At 43.6% G+C, this 21,461-nt stretch overlaps 1 protein-coding gene and 1 pseudogene across 1 annotated transcript in view; both read right to left on the bottom strand.

Moving 5' to 3' along the window:
* KIF15 (kinesin family member 15) overlaps positions 1-21,461 on the bottom strand; it is a 322,611-nt gene that overhangs the window by 185,514 nt on the left and 115,636 nt on the right. The window contains exon 6 of the mRNA XM_085631096.1: positions 9,362-9,459. Coding sequence (XP_085487222.1) covers positions 9,362-9,459 — 98 coding nt within the window. The remainder of the gene's footprint in view (positions 1-9,361; positions 9,460-21,461) is intronic.
* LOC146789437 (U2 spliceosomal RNA) lies at positions 9,610-9,739 on the bottom strand (annotated as a pseudogene).

The following is a 21,461-nucleotide window of genomic DNA, read 5'->3' as shown; positions in this document are numbered from 1 at the left end:
AACCCTATTTACATATAGGTCCCTCCATTAGCCAAGATTATTAGATCCTTTGGGCTAGAGGCACTGTCCTATGTGGATGACACAAATTATTGTGTCAATTACCAACAGCATTGAGGCGTCTGCTGTAAACTTCAAGAGCTACATGCAGGCCGGTGCCTCCTGGATGGTAGACAACTATCTGAGACTCACTGGTAAAAAGACAGAAGTCTTGACATCTGGTGGCCAACAATCCATTTGGTCCCACTCCTGGTGGCGTGAAATGCTCAGCTCTTGTCCCAGCCCAGCTCCAACAGCAAAGAATCTTGGCATTATAGTGGACAGCTCTCTCTCCTTTAATCCCCAGATCAACAGAATGGTCTCCACCTGCTTCGGCATCATCAGGATTCTTTGGAAGATCTTTCCTGGTCTCTCCCTTTCTTTTTGGAAGCAGGCAGCGGTGGCCTTAGTCCTGTCCAGATTGGATTATTGTAATGCGCTCTATCTGGACATCAACAAGGGCTCAAGCCACAAACTGCAGCTTGTACAGAATGGATCTTCCCAAATTCCAGTCTGTTGCGACATCCATTTGTAAGTTACACTGGCTTCCCTTGGGAAAAAGAATTCTATTCAAGGCCCTCTGCCTTCTCCATAAGGCTCTTCACAACTCGGGCCCCGAAGGCATTAAACAGCTCTTCCTTCGGTATGTCACTACCAAACACCTGCAGTCGGCCAGTAAAAACTGGCTGGTAGTTCCCAGGTTCAGGAGAGCTAGATGGAGGGGGGAGCTTTCTCTGTTGCCGCTTCTAAGCTCTGGAATTCCCTTCCCATATCGATCTCTGGGCACGACCTTTTGTTTCGTAAGGCATTAAAAACATGGCGTTTCACCCTTTAATCGCTGGGACCCTTCTGTGCTCTTTCACCTCTGTACTGATCTGTCGAGCCTTGACGCCCTTGGGCAAAGTTTGCGCTTTACAAGACTAATATTCATTCATTCAATGTAAGAAATAAGCCGCTTCACTACATGGGCCTAACTCTGAATATAATAATAGCTCTCCTCTACTGGTAGAGAGGGAGGATGGCGGGGGCACTGGTTCAGTCTCCACCCTAGAAGCGATGCCGAAGTGGCATCAGCAAAACCATATATTACACACGGATCACAGTTCCCCACCTATCTTTGCCATTCCCTTCTCAGTAGAGATGAAAAAGCGACAGATGAATTACGTGGCACCTTTTACTATTAATGGTCTTTGACCATCCTTCAGAATAAAGAGATGTGTGGGATAGGTGAAAAATGTGCAGGTTGCTCAAGAATCCACCAGAAGAGGAGGATGTGTTGTTATGGCCAGAGAGGAAGACTTTGTAACTGGGAAACCAGATTGGAGCTTTAACGCCGGCTCATCATCTTGTGATTCTGGGCAAATCACTTTGGGGGGCGATTACGATGTCAGCAGACTTGCATCCGCCCGACATCGTCTCGGTGTGAAAACTGATCATCCATAGGTCAGAGCTCCGCACCCCCTATTACGAGGCGACGGTATCACTCCCATTTCTCCATGGGAACTTGTGCCGCATTCGGAAACCAGACGCAACATAAGCTCCTATATAGAAATGGGAGTTTCTGTGAATCCCTGCCACGCGATGCAGGGACTTAAGAGGGGGGCACCATAGGTGGCTCGCAGGCCCCCATCCAGAGTCCACTGAGCGATGGGGGTCCTACTAGGGGCCCCCAGAATCGCTTTCCAACAGGCTTTCCATGTCAGAAAGCCCGACATGGAAAGCCTGTTTGAAACTGATCATCATAATCCAGACGGCAGAAACGCCGTCCATAAGGGATTATGTTGCGGTTTCTGACTGGCAGATGGGCTCCTTGAGCTCTTCGGAAGCCAGCTGAAATGACAGGCCAGTTTGACTTCCGAACGCCGTAATCTTAATACTGCGGTCGAAAGTCAAACCAAGGATGTCAGTTGGAGGCTTTCCGACCGACATCCTAATTAGGCCCTTAATCTACCAGTGCCTAAAAATTAATGTGACCTTGTGTAATGCAACGAGTTCTAATGTAAAGCACACCAACACTTTTTGGTCGAGTTCATAAAATAAAAAATTGCAAAAACACAAAAAATCGTAGGCCAAGTTAAGTGATTTTGAATGGATGGGTACTTCTCCTGTAGATTCCTTAGCAGTAGAATAGATTCCAACACTGTACCTCCTCAGAGGTGAAGGGTCTGAGAGAGTGGTCAGAAAGAAATCCTGGAGCAGACAACGTGCTAAGTGGCACCCAATTACACCTCTGAATCAAAGGAATAATGCTTATCGAACATGTGAAAGGAAGCCCATGTCAACGCTCAACAAATCTCAGCCACAGAACACCCATGGCAAACGCTGAAGTAGAATACTTTGCTCTGGATTCCCTCATGTAGTTCTTTTTTTCTTTTTACAAAGTCATAGCTATTATTTATACATATTATGACTTATCAAAACAAATTCCCCTTCAAGACTACCTTGTCGTCTTCACTGCCTTTAGATCCCACAACGAGCTGGTCTTCAGACTGTATCTCCTTTACGCAGTCAAGGAACTGCTCTACAGGGGTCCAGCTGATTTCATCTTTCATCCTCCTTGTTGAGATAAAGTGAAGGGTAAAAAGTAGGAAGGGTAATAGATTGCCCAAAATGGAAAGGGGTCATCGCCTTCGGAAGGAAAGCCTCTTTAGTACTAGGGACCTATTGGTCCAGGTAGAAGCATGTGAACAGAAGGCAAACGCTCACAGATATGCCGCGCCGAGGTAATGGCTACAACTTTGAAAGTTAGTAAACATAACTGACAACTAAGAAGGGGTTCAAAGGCAGCCTCCATCATTAAGTAAAAACAAGATTCAAATCTAAATTGCAGCATTACAAAAGGTGTCCGAGGAAACATGCGTCAGTCCCTTCAAGCACCGGATTGGTGACTTGAAAAAGGATGGCTGGTAGGGAAGGCAGAGATTTACTGACAGGTTAGCAACATGTTCTTTGACAGTGCTAACTGCTCAACCCAACTGGGCTAGCAACAGAGCAAAATAAAGAACTTCTGACCCGTGAGCTTTTTAAAAAAAAAAAAAAAATTAAAGGCTCTACATTCTACTCTGCACACTATGTGCCGAATTTGTTTAATCTTCCCAAGTAGACCGATTTTGTGGCGCCACAACAAGCTAACAACATAATGCCAACCACCTCCAGTGGCAACTGGAAGGAGCTTGGTTGTGTTCATGCAGTTACCAGGCACTAAAGGCAAAGCTCAGGAGGTTGAGGTGCAGCACCTGCCCTCTGACTGGGAGAGGAGGGTCATCCTGAGACAAATATGGAGAGGTAGCACAAGGAGAGTCACAAGAAGTCTGTATTCCACAACCTTCCCACCCAGACCAGGGTGAGGAGAATGGCTTAGACCTGGTCCTGGTGAATCTTTCTTAGCAAATCAAGGGCATGGGTGGAAATGGGTAATGAAGAGAAGAGGAAAAAAAAACAAAAAAAAAAAAAACAGTCCCTGAATTCTCTCTGCAAGAGATACTGAGGGCACAGAATTCCGGGCAATGTGGTTTGTTGTGGGTGGCAAAGAAGTCCATATGAGAGGTGCCCACAGGGCAAATATAGTCTGAGCCGTTACCACTTGTGGTCTCCTATATGTTTCTTCCTCTGTAAGAGTTAGAGCACGGTTCTCCAATGCGGGTCCTGGAGGGTCAGATCCATGCCAGATTTTTAGCAAATCCACATTTAGATAAATGTGGTTATTTTAAAAATCATGTATTGATCCGGCCCTCCAGGACAGACATGGAGAACCCTGATTTAGAGGAAGGAATTACACAGGTTACCACTTCCTTCTCCAATGGTATCTCCGGGAAACCATGTAGAAAAAGGATGTTCACCTTAGAGCGAGAAGGAGCATGTGGATGAGCTTAGTCGATATGGGCTGCTAAGCTCGTTAAGCGACAGTTTGGTCAATGACGTCATCCTCATCAAGGGTAGATAGTGTGCCTCACTGTCAATAGATTGTTTGCACACCTCTGAGCAGAGAAAAATGTAGACTTTTTCAAATTGCAAATGGATAACTGGATATTCTCAACATCGTTTGAGTGCTGCAAGTTCAGGAAACCCACATGGAAGCATGCTTTGAAGTCAATAAGGAAACCCGAAATTATTGCGATTGTCATGTCCAGTGTTCCCACGAGGCTGCGCGCCTGGGCGCCCGCGCACCTCAGTGCCCCCGAGCGCGCACTGTTGTGTGTGTGGCGCGCACACACATTCCGAGACCATTCGCGCCGCCGAAGCAGCGTGAAAAACGGCCGTTTCTCACATGCTGAGGGAGAGGCATTTTGCTAAATTCCTTTAGTTTTGAGTGCGGCGGTGGGGCTCATTGTGTGCCTCTGTTTAAGTATTCGTGTTAATTGCAGAGCGTGACGAGCTGCAATTAACATGAATGCTTTAAACAAAGCACACAATATGCCCTGCATCCACACACTGGACAACAAAAGAAATGCAGCACCAAACACAGCGTGTGCTTTTTAGAATCACTTAAAAGCAAACGCTGTGTTTGTAGACTTGCTACATTTCTTCTCTTAATAGTGCTGGGCTGTGGGGTGTGATTCTGTGCCTTTTTTTTTTTTTAAGTTTTCATGTTAATTGCAGCTACAGTCTGAAATGTGAGAAGGCGCTCTATCGTTTCCTCAGACCATGAGTGGGATCACGTTCAGAGTGGGCTCTTTGGACTGTTCTCTGCCTGCTGGGGCACATGATTTCCAGGCCGGACTTTCATTTTCCAAGCGATTTCAATCTGGTCCGATTGGTTAATGGAAGCGAATAAAGACTGCCACTCCCAGAATGCATTGGCTGTAAGAACGGGACTGAAGCAATGCTCTCGATGAAGGAAGGAAGGATGGATATGCTTGTTTTTTTTCTTCATATTTGCAGGCCAAATAAAATTACCGACAAGTACCGGTCCCCAGACACCTAAAGGCTATTTTTTGGGCACTGCCACTGTGTGACACCCTAGTACAACTGCCTTACCTCGGAAACTCCAGACCTGATTTGGTGAGGGTTTAGAAGCGTCTCCTTCACCACTCACCGCAGTCTAATCTTCAGGGTGACTTGTTCTAGTTTCCCGTAGCGCTTTCCGCGCGGCGCTACAGACCTCACAAACACTTGAGTTCAGCTGTGGTCTGGTTGCTACGGCGGTGGCTCTCCGCTTCCCTTCGTTAGCCACATCTCTGATCCTGGGAATAAAAGTTAATCTCGCGTTGTTTCAGGGGGCCATATCTACAGCAGCGGGAGTGCTTAGAAATCGGTTAAGACCTGCTATTAAGTGCTGTTGGAGTGACAGAAAGTTTACTCAAGTAGACATTGCCCTCCACAACTAAATGCGAACTGTACAAAAGACGCCACTTCACCCGAAGAGGGCATTTTTGTGCAAAAATACACCTGACATCTTTACCTTTTACGATAGCTTTGAATATGCTTCTTGAAATGCCCGGACTTCCAAATCCTTTCTAGAGAGTTCCAGGGGGTGCGAAGGAGCAAACCTCGAGCATTACAAAGTGAGTGAAGAATTAGAAAGGGGGAGGGGGGGGGGAGAATGTATCTGTAGCTAAATCGGAGTTTTTGTGGAGTTCTAGTTGCAGGAGCTGTCACTAGGCAGGACAGGGTGAACAGACCTTGAAGCGTGATTAGCCATAAAAGGTTCTGGAGTGTGGCTCATCTCAGAGTAGACACAACTTCCTTATACAAGACAACATGCCTCTGGGTTAGTCGGTGAGGTAGCTAAGGGCGCCAAATGTCAGGTGTGGGCATGTTTGTTAACCTGAAGGTTACAGATCCGATTACTAGTGGGGTTCACCCAGTCTGATCTCAATGAACGAGTTATATGTTATGTTAATTTGTAAAGCGCACTAATCACCGAGAGGGTATCCAGGTGTGTAGGTGTGAGGTGCTTGAGGTGCTCGTACGAAGAGCCAAGACTTCAGCTTCTTGTGGAACTCAATAAGTGAAGAGGAGGCTCTGATGTATTGAGGGAGGGCATTCCATGTCTTGGGTGTGATGTAGGAGAAAGAGTGAACTCCAGTTTTGCTTTTGCGGATGCAGGGATGGAGTGCGAGTCAAAGTGAGGCAGAGTGTAGGTGTCTGGTGGGCAGTGTTCCCACGAAGCTGCGCGCCTGGGCGCCCGCGCACCTCAGTGCCCCCGAGCGCCCACTGTTGTGTGTGTGGCGCGCACACACATTCCGAGACCATTCGCGCCGCCGAAGCAGCGTGAAAAACGGCCGTTTCTCACATGCTGAGGGAGAGGCATTTTGCTAAATTCCTTTTGTTTTGAGTGCGGCGGTGGGGCTCATTGTGTGCCTCTGTTTAAGTATTCGTGTTAATTGCAGAGCGTGACGAGCTGCAATTAACATGAATGCTTTAAACAAAGCACACAATATGCCCTGCATCCACACACTGGACAACAAAAGAAATGCAGCACCAAACACAGCGTGTGCTTTTTAGAATCACTTAAAAGCAAACGCTGTGTACCGCCGGATTTACCACTGCCCTAAATCGACCTCTTGAGTCACCTTTCCCCCCTTTCTTCTTGTTGATCACTGTTAGGCACCTTTTTCGCCCCCTCCCTCGGACCCGTTCCATCTCTAATTGCGACCCGACGCAGTGAGGAATTCCGGCTCTGGATGTGATTTATCACGAATAAGGCCAATGGAGGGACCAATGGGTGAGACGGCCTTGCCTCAAGGGCAAGGCTGGCATGAGGGCTGGTAGAGCCCTGTGCAACAATGTTTATTGGTGCCCTCTCAATGACTCCCCCACCACCGATTCCCTCACTACCACCCTTTAACAGTGCCCCTCAAGTCTCCATAACCATACTCTCGCTCAGATGAATTTGACTTGATTTACAGCGCTGCTCATACCAGTGTAGGGTGGTAGAGCACTTTACATCACACTCCTTATAGGAAATGTAACATAAGACAAAGGACTACAAGGTGTAGGAGTGACATGACATCCATACTAGTACGCAGTATAGTTTAATAGTGATTGATTTGGAGAAACACACTGAAATTAGAATGTAATACCATGATTGGTGGTTCTCTTTAATAACCAGAATTGATTTCTATTCAAATGAACCCTTTTTGCAACAATAGGGTAATCAGACTGGGGAAACCATGCAGCTCTTAGATTGAAGTTAATAGCTCACTGTTCTATTTTAGGAATTTGACTTATAAACTACAAGTACCAAAAGGATCTCACTGACAAAAGCAGTAACCCGCTGACCCATTAACATTATGTGCACTTTGTGATCTGGACGGTACATGTTATTGCAGCAGGCAAATTAGCCCTCTGCGCTACCTTTCCATGAGTCAAAACTTCCACTTGACAAAATTCCATCTCTCTCTAGGAAGAACATTAATCACCGGAGTTGTCTTGACATTTTTATTGTTGCCTAAAATTGCTAGCAGCCAGGCCTGCTCAGCGCCGTTCATGAGTATTCTACCTCTGACGCATAGCATTTTAAATGTAAAGGCGCAGTTGCATGCTCATATATGTTAGACAATTGTAGCGTGCTGGTGCTGCCTCATTGGCAGTGTACCTCAATTGCAGTATTGTCAGAGGGGCGCTAGAATACAGGACTAATGCATTTGAATGCTGTGATTTGGACACTAGCATTAAAATGCGTTAGTTGAAAGCCTGATGCAGCCCTACCCTTACCCAGCCCTGAAACTGCAAAAAGTAAAATTATAATAACAAGGTTATTATAAGTTTATTTTTCCTGCTCAAAGAGAGCATTTGTTAAAGTTTTCATGTTAATCGCAGCGCCCATCATGAGCTGAAATTAACATGAAAACTTCAACAAATGCATACAATCAACCCACAGCTCAGCTCTATTAAGAAAAGAAATGCAGCAACATAGCTGCCAAGGTTTCAAATTGACATGTGGGACGGTTTCAAACCTGCCTTAACAACATTCACTTGGATCTGTTCATGAAAAAATGCACCGTCTTTTTACTTTTTTAAGCAAGTTTGGAGTGATATTTGGCGCTGCACCCACACACGTTTGGTTACTGGCGCACATAGCCTTGGTTGCAGCGCACATAGACCTTACACTGCCGCACACAGAGGAAAAATATTAGAGGGAACATTGGTTACTGGCGCACATAGCCTTGGTTGCAGCGCACATAGACCTTACACTGCCGCACACAGAGGAAAAATATTAGAGGGAACATTGGTCATGTCCCTTGTTCAAGGTCAACAAGACTTCAACTTTGAGGTAGTGTTCCTCTTCGATAGATATGAAGAGACATGGCACTTAGGAAATCTGACATCTTGAAGAAACTAGTTCTTCATCAGTCAATGGAATTAAAGAAAGAGGCTGCCAATCTTAAATATTAAAGGGGACAAATCCTCTGCCTCAGTAGCACCACAGAATGCACACCGTTCAGCCCAGTCTGCTTTTCTGGATTCAAGACCTGCCTCAAACTACAGAGGGATCTTACAAGAATAAGACCCTTCAGCCTTTTCTCCTTCTCCATATCTTTGGAGTGGGAAAATCAACAGCAACTACATCTTTCACAAGAGGTGTACTTCGTACTCTGTACCACACCCTCATTTTCAGAAATAGATTAATCTTTTGTGATATGTCAGTTCTGGAAGAGTAAGTTTGACATATGTTAAGAGGCTGTTGCTCTTGGTCAGGATGTAGGTCATGCATACATAACAATTGATCCTCCACTAGAAATCTACTTTTCACAGTAACGTAACCATTTTACAAGTATTATCATGCTATCAAAAATAACTCCTCAAAAGAAGTAAATTCCAGATACTGATCTTTCCCCAGAAAAGTAGCCAGCAATCTACCAATGGTTTAAAATGTAACAACATGCAGCAAATTGATTCGGAGCGTGGCAAGCTAAAAAGGAAAACAAACAGCATTATTAACTTACTTAAGTTATGAAACATGTAGTATCCAGTGCTTTGAGGCTTTCCTCACCCTTTATAAAAGCAAGAGTGACATGGCCTCTAGGCGAAGTGCCTGCAGCCCATCAATTTACTCATTAACGAAAACACTGCCCAAAAAACAAAAATTAATGGGCTTTTAGGAGATTTTTATTGCGATTCCTAAAACTTCTAAATATGTTGGAGCCAACGATTTCCTGTCTGACCAAGGCAAATATTCAAAACAAATCAATTTAGAAAATGATCTAATAAAGGTAAACTTCATCAGTAGTTTTCAAAGTAATTAAGCACACTGGCATACTTTGCACAAAGAAAGTATTTTTTGGGTGCAAAGACATGCTGTCTGGCAACTGGAAGGTCAGTGGCAGATGACGAAAGCGATTAATTGTATACAAGTGGTCTTTTACATCCAACTTCTTACCTTTTCCTTTTCACGATTTATTAAGAAAAACAAATATTCAAAGCTTCGAGGAATTACTCCTCTTAGGTTATGAGTGAAGTTGTCAGACTCAGATGGCCCTAAGGAGAAATAAAGTGGAAACATGAGTATTGAGCAACTTATAATTTCAAAAGCCTAAAAAGTGTATAGAAACAAGATACTGATGTTACCAATAATATTAGCATAAAATATTGACATGGCAAGAATAATATTGGAGTTAGGATGAGGTCAAGGGATTGTAAACATGCAGTGTAATTACTGAAAGTGCCATATATTATGCAGGTAAGATTATAGAATGCCACATTAAACTGATCAGAACAGATACTACACTTTATCTTAGCCAAAAGGTCGAGAAGTAATTGAAGAAAACCATCAATCCAGAATTAATTAGTAGATTTATTGTATAATTAAGCAGCACAGCAACAGGAACAACTGATACTAAGACAGCTCCAGTACAACTGGCCAGTCTCAGTCCAGATTCTAGTCCATGGTTCCAAATGGAACTAGAATGCATAACAAATGACAACTCATGTGGCAGCAAATAGAAATCAGCATATAACATATCCCCCTTCTATACAAAAACAAAGAAAACAAGATATGAATATAGTGCAATTATATATAACAGAACTATCAAACAAAATCTGAGAACTTCACAGGAAAAGATCTTGCACGAGTGGAATCTTTTACTCTATGAGCAACTGAATCACCATGTGATCTAGTGGTATCCAGACCATTGGAAATTACCAGATGGGAGCAACCATCCAAAGGTAATTTTGGAGATGAAGCATGAGAATCATTATAAACACCTTCTGCCCGAGATCTAAGATTCATTGGACATCTAGAAACCCGCCTGACATTCCAAAGCTTACCATCCTGGGTTATAAGAGAACTCTTAAAGACTTTGGTGATCTTAATGGGTTTATAGAACTTACTCATGCATTTCCCTAAGAAACCCGTTTTTTTTACTCTCACCCATTCTCCTACTTTAAAATTGTGTTCCTTAACATTCCACTTACGGTCATACCATTCCTTGTTCTTAATTTGTTTTTCCTTAACTCTAATGCTGGTACCATTTATATCCTGGACATTCCTTATTTTATTGTCACACTTCTCTTTAAGCCACCAGGGACAAATATAAGAAGCAGGATTCCTGCCCCTTAACAAATAAAAGGGACTGACCTCCGTAATTGAATGTGGCGTAATTCTATACGTCCACAACCTTTCCCTTAATTCTCCTTTCCAATCCTGAGAATACTTAAGAACCTCTGAGACATAACCCTTTAAGACACGATTGAAACGCTCAAGCTGCCCATTTTCGTGTGGCGCATACAATGCCGTGGTAACATGTTTGATCTGGTGACACTTAAGATATTCATCCATCTCCTTTGAAGTCAACTGCACCCCATTATCAGTCACAATGACCGAAGGGCAACCTTCCCTTGCAAAAATTTCTTTAAAGAAATCCAAAACTCTAGAAGTGGTGGCCATTGAAACAAACTTTACTTCTGGCCATTTAGAATGATAATCTACCAACACAAGAGCATACCGTGAATCCAAAGGCAAATTCAAAAAGGGACCAGAAATATCAAAAGCCAGTTTCTTCCAAGGTTCCTCTTGCCAAACTGTGGGAGTAAGAGGAGGGACATTGACCCTAAGCATTTTATCATTAGAAATGCAAACATCACACTCTCTAACTACCCTATCAGCCATGCGATCCATCCCTGGCCACCAAAAATAAGTTCTCATTAACCGCTTCATGGCAGACATTCCTGGATGTGATTTGTGAGCCAGATTGAGAATCATACTTCGGACTCCAAAGGGTGGTACACATTTACCAGCTTTATAGACAAAATCCCCTTCTAACTCCAAATCATCCACCACATTATACAAAGGCATAAGCTCTTCTGACACATCTTTCCTGTTTGGCCATCCTTCCACAATACATTTCTTCACTGACTCCCATAGAGAATCATTCTCCTCACTAGACTTCCATGATACCTCTGATATGTCCGCAAACTCACCAACCACCACATCCTGAATGGTTGTAACAATATCTGTATCATCATCTTTTTTACTAGGAAACGAAACACAGGGATGACGTGACATAAAATCTGCAGTTACATTTTTCTTCCCTGGTACAAACTCCGTTTTGAAACAATACTCCTGCAATCTCGAAGTTAGCCTCGCAATCCTGGCAGTGGAATTCCACCCTCCTCCTGGAGAAAGAATGTTAACCAATGGTTTATGATCAGTCCTCAATGTAAACCTTCCATCCCAAATGTAATTCCTAAAATGTTCAATCGCCCAGACACATGCCAACAACTCCTTTTCTATGACAGCATAACATCTTTCGGTTTCATTTAACGTTCTAGACGCAAAACACACATTCCATTCTTCATTGCCTGATTTCTGTGATAGCACACCACCTATGCCATATAAGCTGGCATCTACTGTAATTACACAATGTTTGTTAATACAAAAAGGCCTTAAAATGGGAGCATTGACAATATCTTTCTTGATCACCATAAAGGCTTCTTGTTGTTCATCTGTCCATTCAAAACTTGCCTTTTGGCGCAATAACTTCCTCAAAGGCTCCATTTTATTAGCAAAATTTGACACAAATTTTGAATTATACTCGCACATTCCTGCAAAAGACAATAATTGTTCTTTAGTCTTGGGCGAGGGAGCATTTAAAATTCCATCTACGTTTGATTTTTTTGGAATCACGCCATCACCTGTTAGTGTATGCCCCAAATACTCCACACTTTCTTTAAACATTTTACACTTATGAGATTTAAGGGTTAAACCATTTTTTTTTTAGCCTAAGACAAACCTCCTCCAAGTGTTTTAAGTGCTCTTCATTATTGTGTGAAAATATTAAGATATCATCCTGAAAGCACTTCACGAAGTTATCAATGTCCTTGAAGATGTTAAACATTATTCTTTGGAATACCGATGCCGCTGAGGCCAAACCAAACGGCATTCTGTTGTACTGAAATAACCCTTGTGGAGTTATAAACGCTGTCAGCATTTTCGATTCCTCAGTTAGCGCGACTTGGTGGTATGCTGACCTTAAGTCAAAGGTCGAAAATACTTTTGCCCCTTCCAACAATGACACCACTTCATTTATATTGGGTAATGGGTGACAATCAACAATTATTTCTGAATTCAAGGCTCTCAAATCTATACACAACCTCAGAGATTTATCTGGTTTCCGGACTAAAACAATGGGCGAAACCCACTCAGACGAATTAATGGGCTCTATGATGCCTTCTGATACCAAATCTTTTAACATAGTTTTCAACTCATCCCTTACGTTTATGGGTACTGGTCTAATCCTTTGTCTAACCGGTGTGGCATTATTCTTAAATTTAATCTGGTGGGAATAATCCTTAAATTTTCCCAATGATTCTGAAAAAACTTCTTTGTACGAGTTTTTTAAAAAGTTCTCCATACTGTCACATCCTGTAAAGGAGATGTAACTATCATTAACAGACTCATCCAACACCACCGGATCCTTAAGTCTCGGATTCAACATTATCCCAAGTTTCCATTGAGCTTTCCAGCCCAATACATTTATACCCTTAACTGCAATGTATAAGTTAATATTTGCCGACCTGTTTTTAAAAATCACTGATGTTTTGAAATACCCCACCATGTCTATGCGTGAACCATCATAACTCAGCGGGTTTATGTCTGGTGGCAACATCTCATTAACCTCAAAAACCCCTTTCAGCTTCTCTTCAAAATATTGTTTTCCAATAATGGTCCATGGTGAACCTGAGTCAGCCATAAGATCTAAATCTACCCCTGAAACGCGAACCACACACATGGGAGGATTCTTGGCCGGAATGTTCTCATTTTCTTCCCAGTCAGCCATGCCACCCAAAACCGACACCACACACCCTGTATTCTGTGGCCTGTCTAGATTACCTCCCTCAACCAGATCTTGTACAGGGCCTTGTAACGTACATGAAATTCTGGGGCGAAATTGACCTGCAAATTTCCTTTGTTCCCTGCACATGTTAACAAAATGACCAATCCTACCACAATTCTTACACTCTCTCTTTAAGGCTGGACATCCAGAAAATGATGCCATGTGGTTCCTGTTCCCACATCTGTAACAGGCTACACTCTTTCCCCACCTTTTGAAGTTAGGATTACTTCCTGACAGCGGATTGTGCACCTCATTTTTTAACCTCCTCTTGGCGTTTCACAGACGCAATCTCTTCCGCTTTATCTACCTTGCTATTATTCTTAACCACATGCATCCACTTCTCAGTTTGTTCAAAAGCTTTTGCTGTCGAAATTGCTTCTGATAATTTGGGATCCCCCATCACCCACAACTGTTTTTGTGTTTCTTTACATCTTACATGTACAATGATTTGATCTCTTATCATTTCATCTGTAATGTTACCAAAACTGCAATGTAAACTTAAATTGCGCAACGCTGTTAAAAAATCATCAAATGACTCACTTTCTTCTTGTACCCTCGTATAAAACTTAAATCTGTTTAGTGCTATATTGCTTCTGGGTTTAAATCTTTTTTCTATTCTAATCAACGCTTCATTGTACACATTAGTTGCTTCAGCATTTTCCGCAACTTTAATTTGTGGTAAAGCTCTAAAAAACATCTGTCCCTCAGAGCCTAAACAGTGTAAGAGAATACTTTTCTTCCGTTCAGCTCCCATCCTCTCCCCATCTATGGCCTTCATGTAATTTATAAACTCTTCCTTCCACCTGGCCCATGGAAGAGGTGGATCACCTTTCGTTTGTAGGAATTTTGCTGGTGGTTCAAACTGCATTTTTTTTTCCCTTTAAATATCCTTAAGCATGTAACACTTTACTTAACCTTTAAAAACCTAGACTAACCACACTTAAAACAATATTTTATACATTTTCTTCTTCATAACATCCGTTCAATGACCTAAATTTGACCTACAAGAATCACCTTAACCATATATGTATATACATAAGACCCTGAGCCCCTTTTTCCCTTTTTTTTTTTAGTCCACCGTTACTTCACACCGAGTCTTTCAATTCAGTTACATGCCGTTTCTTCCTTTACTCCTGCAATCTTGCAGATGAAGCAACCAAATCTTCCGACTCTCAAATGAGGAACCTTCAGTAATTGTTAACGTTCCTCTGCCCAAAGTCCTTTTTTTTTTTAACTAAAAATAATTTTAAACACTTACAAGCGTTTAATCCTTGTTTCTGGCCTGAAAAGCACCAAGCTTCAGAAACCGTTACTCCGAACCGTCACCTGTACAATAGATTTTAACGGTGATGAATTCCAGTCTCTTTCAGACGTTATTGTTCCTCACCGTGTTCATCCAGATCCAAAATGGCCACCACGCCAAAAGCGTCCTTGAATACTTTATCCTGTTCCAAAATGGCCGCCACGCAAAGCGCGTTGTCCACGTCAATGATTACTTCCAGGCTTCCATCCGATTCCCAGCCTGCAGTTCGAAGTTTCACACGAAGCAGCAATGGCGGAGAACACAGAACCGAGAGGACACACCAGGACTCGAAGAAGAACCACGACGTGCCAGCGTTCCAGGGAGACTCGCGAAAATCATGCACCGATTTTCAAAAGATGCAGGGAGTGTCAGGTAAGTTTAACAGTCCATTTTGAGCCAACGTTGTAATACCTTTTTGTCGCTGTTAATCAGAGATTCCAGCGTAGATCAGCAGACACTATATCAGCAGGTCTCCAGACACCTTGATTATCGATCTCTCCCTTTGCTTAATCCTTTTCCTTGTAATTCGTTTAATCTGTCCTTATTTCAAAATAGGTGAAAGCTGCTTCGAAATACACCATACTTCCAAGTTCCGTTTTATATAGTAAAATTAGCTCGCTGTATCTTCACCGTTTCAAAGCATATTTTCTTGGTTTATTCCTTCTTTTTTTTTTTTAAATAAATAGAGTTCTTTATAATGGGTTCAGGAACATCAATCTTCTTCTGTGCTGCTTCTTATGTTGAGAAGAATGTTCCTCCGCTCGTCGCCATTGAAGAAAACCATCAATCCAGAATTAATTAGTAGATTTATTGTATAATTAAGCAGCACAGCAACAGGAACAACTGATACTAAGACAGCTCCAGTACAACTGGCCAGTCTCAGTCCAGATTCTAGTCCATGGTTCCAAATGGAACTAGAATGCATAACAAATGACAACTCATGTGGCAGCAAGTAGAAATCAGCATATAACAGTAATAAGATTATATAATGCCACATTACATAAAAATAGGTTCCACACTTCAATTTATTTTAGAAATTAACTAAATAAAGAAAGATTTGAGAAAATGTAAACAGTGTATCATGCTTTTTCAAGAAGCTGCTGTACCCTCTAAAAGTGAACCTTCATTCACATCGGATTATTATTTAGGGTCACATATACAATGCACTGGAGAAGGGAAAGACAGGTGGAGAGACGGGGGGCAGTCAACAGGAAGGCTGAATAGGCTATATTTCTGCTGGCACCATCCAGCCTTCATAGTGAACCAACACTTATCCTGCATCTGAATAGACTCCCCTAAATATGCTGTGCAGACACTCCAATACATCGAAAAGCTGTTTGAAGCCCAGGTCAGACAGTCAGGCAGCTAAGGCCTTGGGTAGACCTGCCTCTCCGCACCACTAAGATGGCAGCACCGACGGAGGACAGTTGGCATACCTATACAGATGGTGGCAAGGTTTTCTTATTTTTGTTTAACTCAGCTGACAGTCGGTGGCACTGACAAAGAGACACAAAACTGCATCGATATAACATGAGCAAGAAACTAGCGTATCACGTCGGAGGCAGGTGAACCAGATTACATCCCCAAGATGGTCGAACTTGTGAGAGCGAGGAGGCAGTACAGCTAAGGAGTGAATGGCACAGTACTTCAGACATTCCCAGACTCCGGTGGCCTGGAGCAGAGACGGGCATAACTGAAGAGGAGCCGGACACCTCGGTCAGGTGTGGGATGGCAAACTTGAGACACTCCAGGCAAGTCAAAGGGACTGGCTACCCATCTTCTCTTGGACTTTTTGACTCAAACAGGGACCAATCTCTATCTCTTCCCCCCCTACCTTCCACCCACCTGAGGTGCTTGGACAATGAGAGTTGGATTATAACTTCTCTGCCCTCATTGCACCCCATGATAAAAAGTGGTGTATTAGTAGAGGTGAGTGAGAACCCATCTCAAATAATAAATCCCAGTCTGTGTCAGGTGAACCTCTAAAGTTACTAAATCAACATGAGCTTAAGCCTCTGTTAGATTGGCACAAAGCAGTCGGGTTTCATTTAGAGGCAATGTGTCAAGTATTTATGCAGTACTCAAAAAGTAAAGTGCAAACACAGCACAAGTAAAATCCCAAACCAATTAACTAATTTAGAACAATAAATTATGTTTTAATAAATAAAATGACATTTATTTATTTTGAAGTTTTATATAGCGCAAACATGACCATCAAGGGTATCAGAGCGCTTTACAGATTATGCATCACAAGGGTATAAGCATACAAAACAGAACAAACGAAGCGACAAAATCAAAGTCTAAAATTGTCCAACAATCTCGTGAGGGAAAAGTAAACACACCAACAGGCAAAATCACAGTCTAGAATTGTCAAACCTAATTGTGAACCAGGTGGCTGGGCCAGAGTCAACGGGTATGGACCCAGAATCCCATGAAGGTGCCAAACCAAGGCCGAAATTTCTTCTTCAGGAGCCCTTTGACTTCTTTTTTGAAGAAGACAGTATAAGGGTTCACCCTGACTTTGGGGGGGAAAGGAGTTCCAAATCCTCGGATCCATCCCTGAGAAGGCTCGGTTATAGGTCTTTTTGTCTTGAATTTGAGGTTTAAGCAAAAGGGCGCTGACGCTTCTAGAGGCTCTAGAACCACAGAGAGTTCCAGTTTCTGTGCTAGGTACAGCGGGGTCTTGAAGTAGATGGCTTTATGAGCCATGCATGCAATTCTTAACTGTATACGAGCTTCATATGTAATCCAATTTAGTTCCCGCAAGTCCGGAGAGATGTGGTGGTATTTTTTGTGCCAGTTAAGAGCCTTGCAGCAGAATTGAGGATAGCCCTAAGAGGTGCCGTCCTCACTCTAGGCAGGCCGCAAAGTGTTGCAGTACCATAGTCCAGCTTTGAGATCACCAATGCTTGTACTGCAACCTTCAGGTCATGAGCAGGGAGAAAGGGTTTGAGTTTCCTAGGTAAGCTGAGTTGGAAGTTCGCTCCTTTGGTGAGGAAACTGATGTGCTTCTGCATGTTCAGGCTTTTGTCTGGAATGATACCCAGAGATGATGCAGAGTTCACGAGGTGCGGTCTGCAGTTAAGAGCAGTCAGTCAGCGGATTCAACCATTGTTCCATGATGAGGGATTGGTTGTGGGGGTGAGATCAGTAGGAATTCCGTTTTAAGAGCATTAAGCTTCAGGTGATTACGTGTCAGCCAGCTTTGTGTCTCCAGAGGGACTGAGTTGAGGGACTGAATGTCTTCGGGGGAAGTGATCTTCAGGAATAGTTGGGTATCGTCCGTATACATGATAGCGAATGCCGAATGATTTTGGAATTCTGTCAGAGACTCCATGAACAGGTTAAAGAGCATGGGGGACAATGCTGAACCTTGTGGAACCCCCACCCCCCCAAGGTGACTGGTGCAGGGTGGGACAGGGATTGGTCCACCTTGAAACTTTGGGATCTGTTCTGAAGGAACGAAGAGAACCAGCTTAATACCAGCCCAGACAGCCCCATACTGTGTTCCAGGAGGTCAATTAGGTGATCATGTTTGACAGTGTCAAATGCTGATGAAAGATCGAGAAGGATCAGTATGCACGATTCATTGTGATCCAGCATTGGAAGCGCATCATCCACGATGTGCGTTAGTGCCGACTCTGTGCTATGACCTGGGAGGAAACCAGATTGGCATTGGTCAAGGAGTTGGAAATGGTCGATGTGATGACAAATTTGGGCAAGCACACATTTCTCCAAGAGTTTTGCCAAGGTGGGGAGGTTAGTGATTGGGCGAAAGTTAAGAAGGTCCGTGGAATCCGCATTTGGTTTCTTTAGGATCAGGGTAACCTGACCTGATTTAAGGCAATCCGGAATAGCACCTTGCATAAGAAAAGCATTGACTATCATCGTCCAGAGTGTTAGTAAGGTGGATCTCACTTCCGGGAACAGGTTCGATGGTAGAGGGTCGTTATAGTGATTGGAAGGTTTCAAGGTCAACAACATTTTGTGAATAGTAGGTTCAGCCACGGTATGGAACAGACTCCAAGATGCATTATTTTGGGGCAGAAGGGCTGTATAGGTTCAGTGACATTCGACTGAGGGCCATAGAGTGTTCAGCAGACCACTCGAGGTGATCACAGGCCGAGCGTAGTTCAGACTCGATCTTGGTAGTCTTATCCCTGAAGAAAACAGCAAATTCTTGACAGTTCAGCAGTGTCCCTTGACCCGGAGCCAAGAAGTTAGGATGATTATTCGATAGGGACTTGATGAGTTTGAACAGCTTTTTCTGACTTTTTTTGCTTGATCTAGTGGAGTTCTATATTAGGTGGCCTTCGAGCATCTGATACGTTTATTGTATATGCTTCGCAAGAATCTCAGGTGACAAAGATGTTCATAGGAGGGATAAGATTGCTTCTTCCTTTCTGCAAGTCTTAAATTTCTTTTTTCTGCATTAAGACTATCATTGAACTATGGTTTGGAGAGTTTAGCAGACACTCTTAAGCTGAAGTGGTGCCACCGAGTTAAGTACATTAAGCATTGTGCGGTTATCGTGGGCCGTCAGGTCATGGACATCAGACATGTTCATGGGGGGGAGGGGGGGGGGGGGAGGAGACAAGATGTTATCACAGAGCTACTTCAGGTCTTGCGAGTTGATGTTCCGTAAACATCTTTTCAACTGTTTTGGGTTCTTAGGTTGGGATCTGCTTGCTCGTACCGATTCTAGGACGAGGAAGGTGATGCTATAGTGGTCTGTCCAGTCACATGGGAGGATCGATTCCAGGCGGAAAGAGTTGGGCTTACCAATGACAAGATCTAACGTGGCTCCTTTGATATGCGTAGGGCTGTCACATATTTGGATACGGTTAAGCTCAAGTAGGAAGGATTTAATGCTATTGAACAGCACATCGTTTACATCATTCCAGTGGAAGCTGAAATCACCCAGGAAGATCTGAGTGCCCTGTAAATCCGCGTTGGCCGAAATAACGTCCATGATCTGTTCTGGGAAGGGAAGGTTGTCGCGAGGGGGGTGGTAGAACGTGTGCAGTTTGCATGAGTGATTGTTGTCCCCCATCACTTCAATGCATTGGTATTCACAAGAAGGCAGGAGGTCGGCATGAATGACTTTCACGATTAGATTAGTACGATGTAAGCAAGCGATGCCTACCCCGTGACCACTAGTTCGGACATAAAAACGACAATACTCCAATAAGTAGAACAGGACATATTAATTTTCAAAGTGTGAACTAAAAAGAAAACCAACAAGCATCGGCATAGCCAATAGGTCTCGTCTTTGGGACCTTATAAGTGTTTAGCCATGCAAAAGTTGCATGACTAAATACTTATAAGGTCCCAAATGCGAGACCTATTGGCTATGCCAGTGCTTGTTTCTGTTTATAACTGCTCTGCAGTAATGGTGGCACCCGTGCTTTAGCTTAAACATCTTAAGCTACAAGTCTGGTGCCTTTAGCCTAAGATGTTTAAGCTAAAGCACGGGTGCCACCATTACTACATAGAAGAAATAAACAGAATGGCTCACGGAGAACATCAAAGCGGCCGTGAAAGTGATCGCGATCAAACATCAAAGCGGCCGCAAAAGTCAAAGTATTAGCAAGCAAGCGCGTCGCGCACATGCACTGTAGCTATAGGCTGGCCACGGTAGCACTTTTTGGAGCCCTCACAAAAAATCTCGCCAGACCAGTGCATGCGCTGGGTAAGGCGAGACCTAAAAAGCACAAAGCGCCAACAGTTATCTGTTTGCACTAAACCGGGTCAAAAGATAAGGCAGACTGCAATGGTTTGCAGGTCGGCTACAACGTTGACAGGTTGCTCGGTGTCAGTCCAGCTAAAACCCTCTATGTTTGGGCTTGGAAACCTTTTTGGAAGTCAGCTCTTCTTCAGCAGGGCAAGCCAGCAAGTTGAGGCCCAACAGCGATTGACATGGATAGCTGCATCTATGACTGTGATGCAGGTCTCCATCAGTTGTCCAGGCAGAAACTTGGCAAAAAGTTTATAAGTCCCTGCTTTTTCAGTGTGGACAGGAGGAGCACACTAACACTCTAAGGGTCCAGGACCTAGGGAGTATCATTTGGTGGTTAGAACTCACTCAAACAGAGGTCAGCCGCAGGGTCCAGGGTGGGTCTAGCTGGAACCATTCAGGTGGGCAGTGCATGGAGAGACTGCTCTGGAAGCTTGGTGTGTCCCTGTAGCTCAAACAGGAGGCCAGATAACTGATTCTTGGAGTCACTTCTGGAGTTCTGAGTTCCAGGAAAGCAGATCCAGTCTTCCTTCAAGTTCTTCTGACAGCAGAGCAGTCGTCCTTTAGATTCTACACCATTCCAGGAGTGTTCTGAGAAGGGTACTGGCGATACCACATTTATGCCCAGTGCCAGCCTGTGGGTGGGGGATATTCTTGGGATAAAAGTTTCCAGGGATAAACGACCCACTTTTGCAGCACTTCCTGTGTATTTTGTTGTACTCTATTCCACAATGCCCCGCTCTACCTAAATCCAATAAGGCAGAACCTTCATTCTCCTTTTCTTAGCTCCCTGTGCCCACCAAGGGGTGTGGCTATGATAAATAACACACCAAACTAGTTCTGGAGCACATTCCACGGGGTTTGGTGTCAAGCTGACTAGCAAGACAAAAGCGAGGCAGGGCTAGATGTGCGCTAGGTCTGGCCTAATTTGAAGTTGGGAAGGGGCTGGGAACAGTCCCCATGCTATCCTGCTCAAGGATAAAAACACCTCTCCACACCCCAAGCCCTTTGTCCACTGTCTTGGAGCAATTCAAATCTCACCACATGAGAGCCATCAGAAGTCAGGGGACACTTGACACTGGCAGAAATTACCCTTTGAGCTTAA

The sequence above is a fragment of the Triturus cristatus genome, chromosome 10 (genome assembly GCF_964204655.1).
Source record: "Triturus cristatus chromosome 10, aTriCri1.1, whole genome shotgun sequence".
Classification (NCBI taxonomy): domain Eukaryota; kingdom Metazoa; phylum Chordata; class Amphibia; order Caudata; family Salamandridae; genus Triturus; species Triturus cristatus.
The sequence above is the reverse complement of the archived record's forward strand: the minus strand, read 5'-3'. Positions and strand labels throughout refer to the sequence as shown.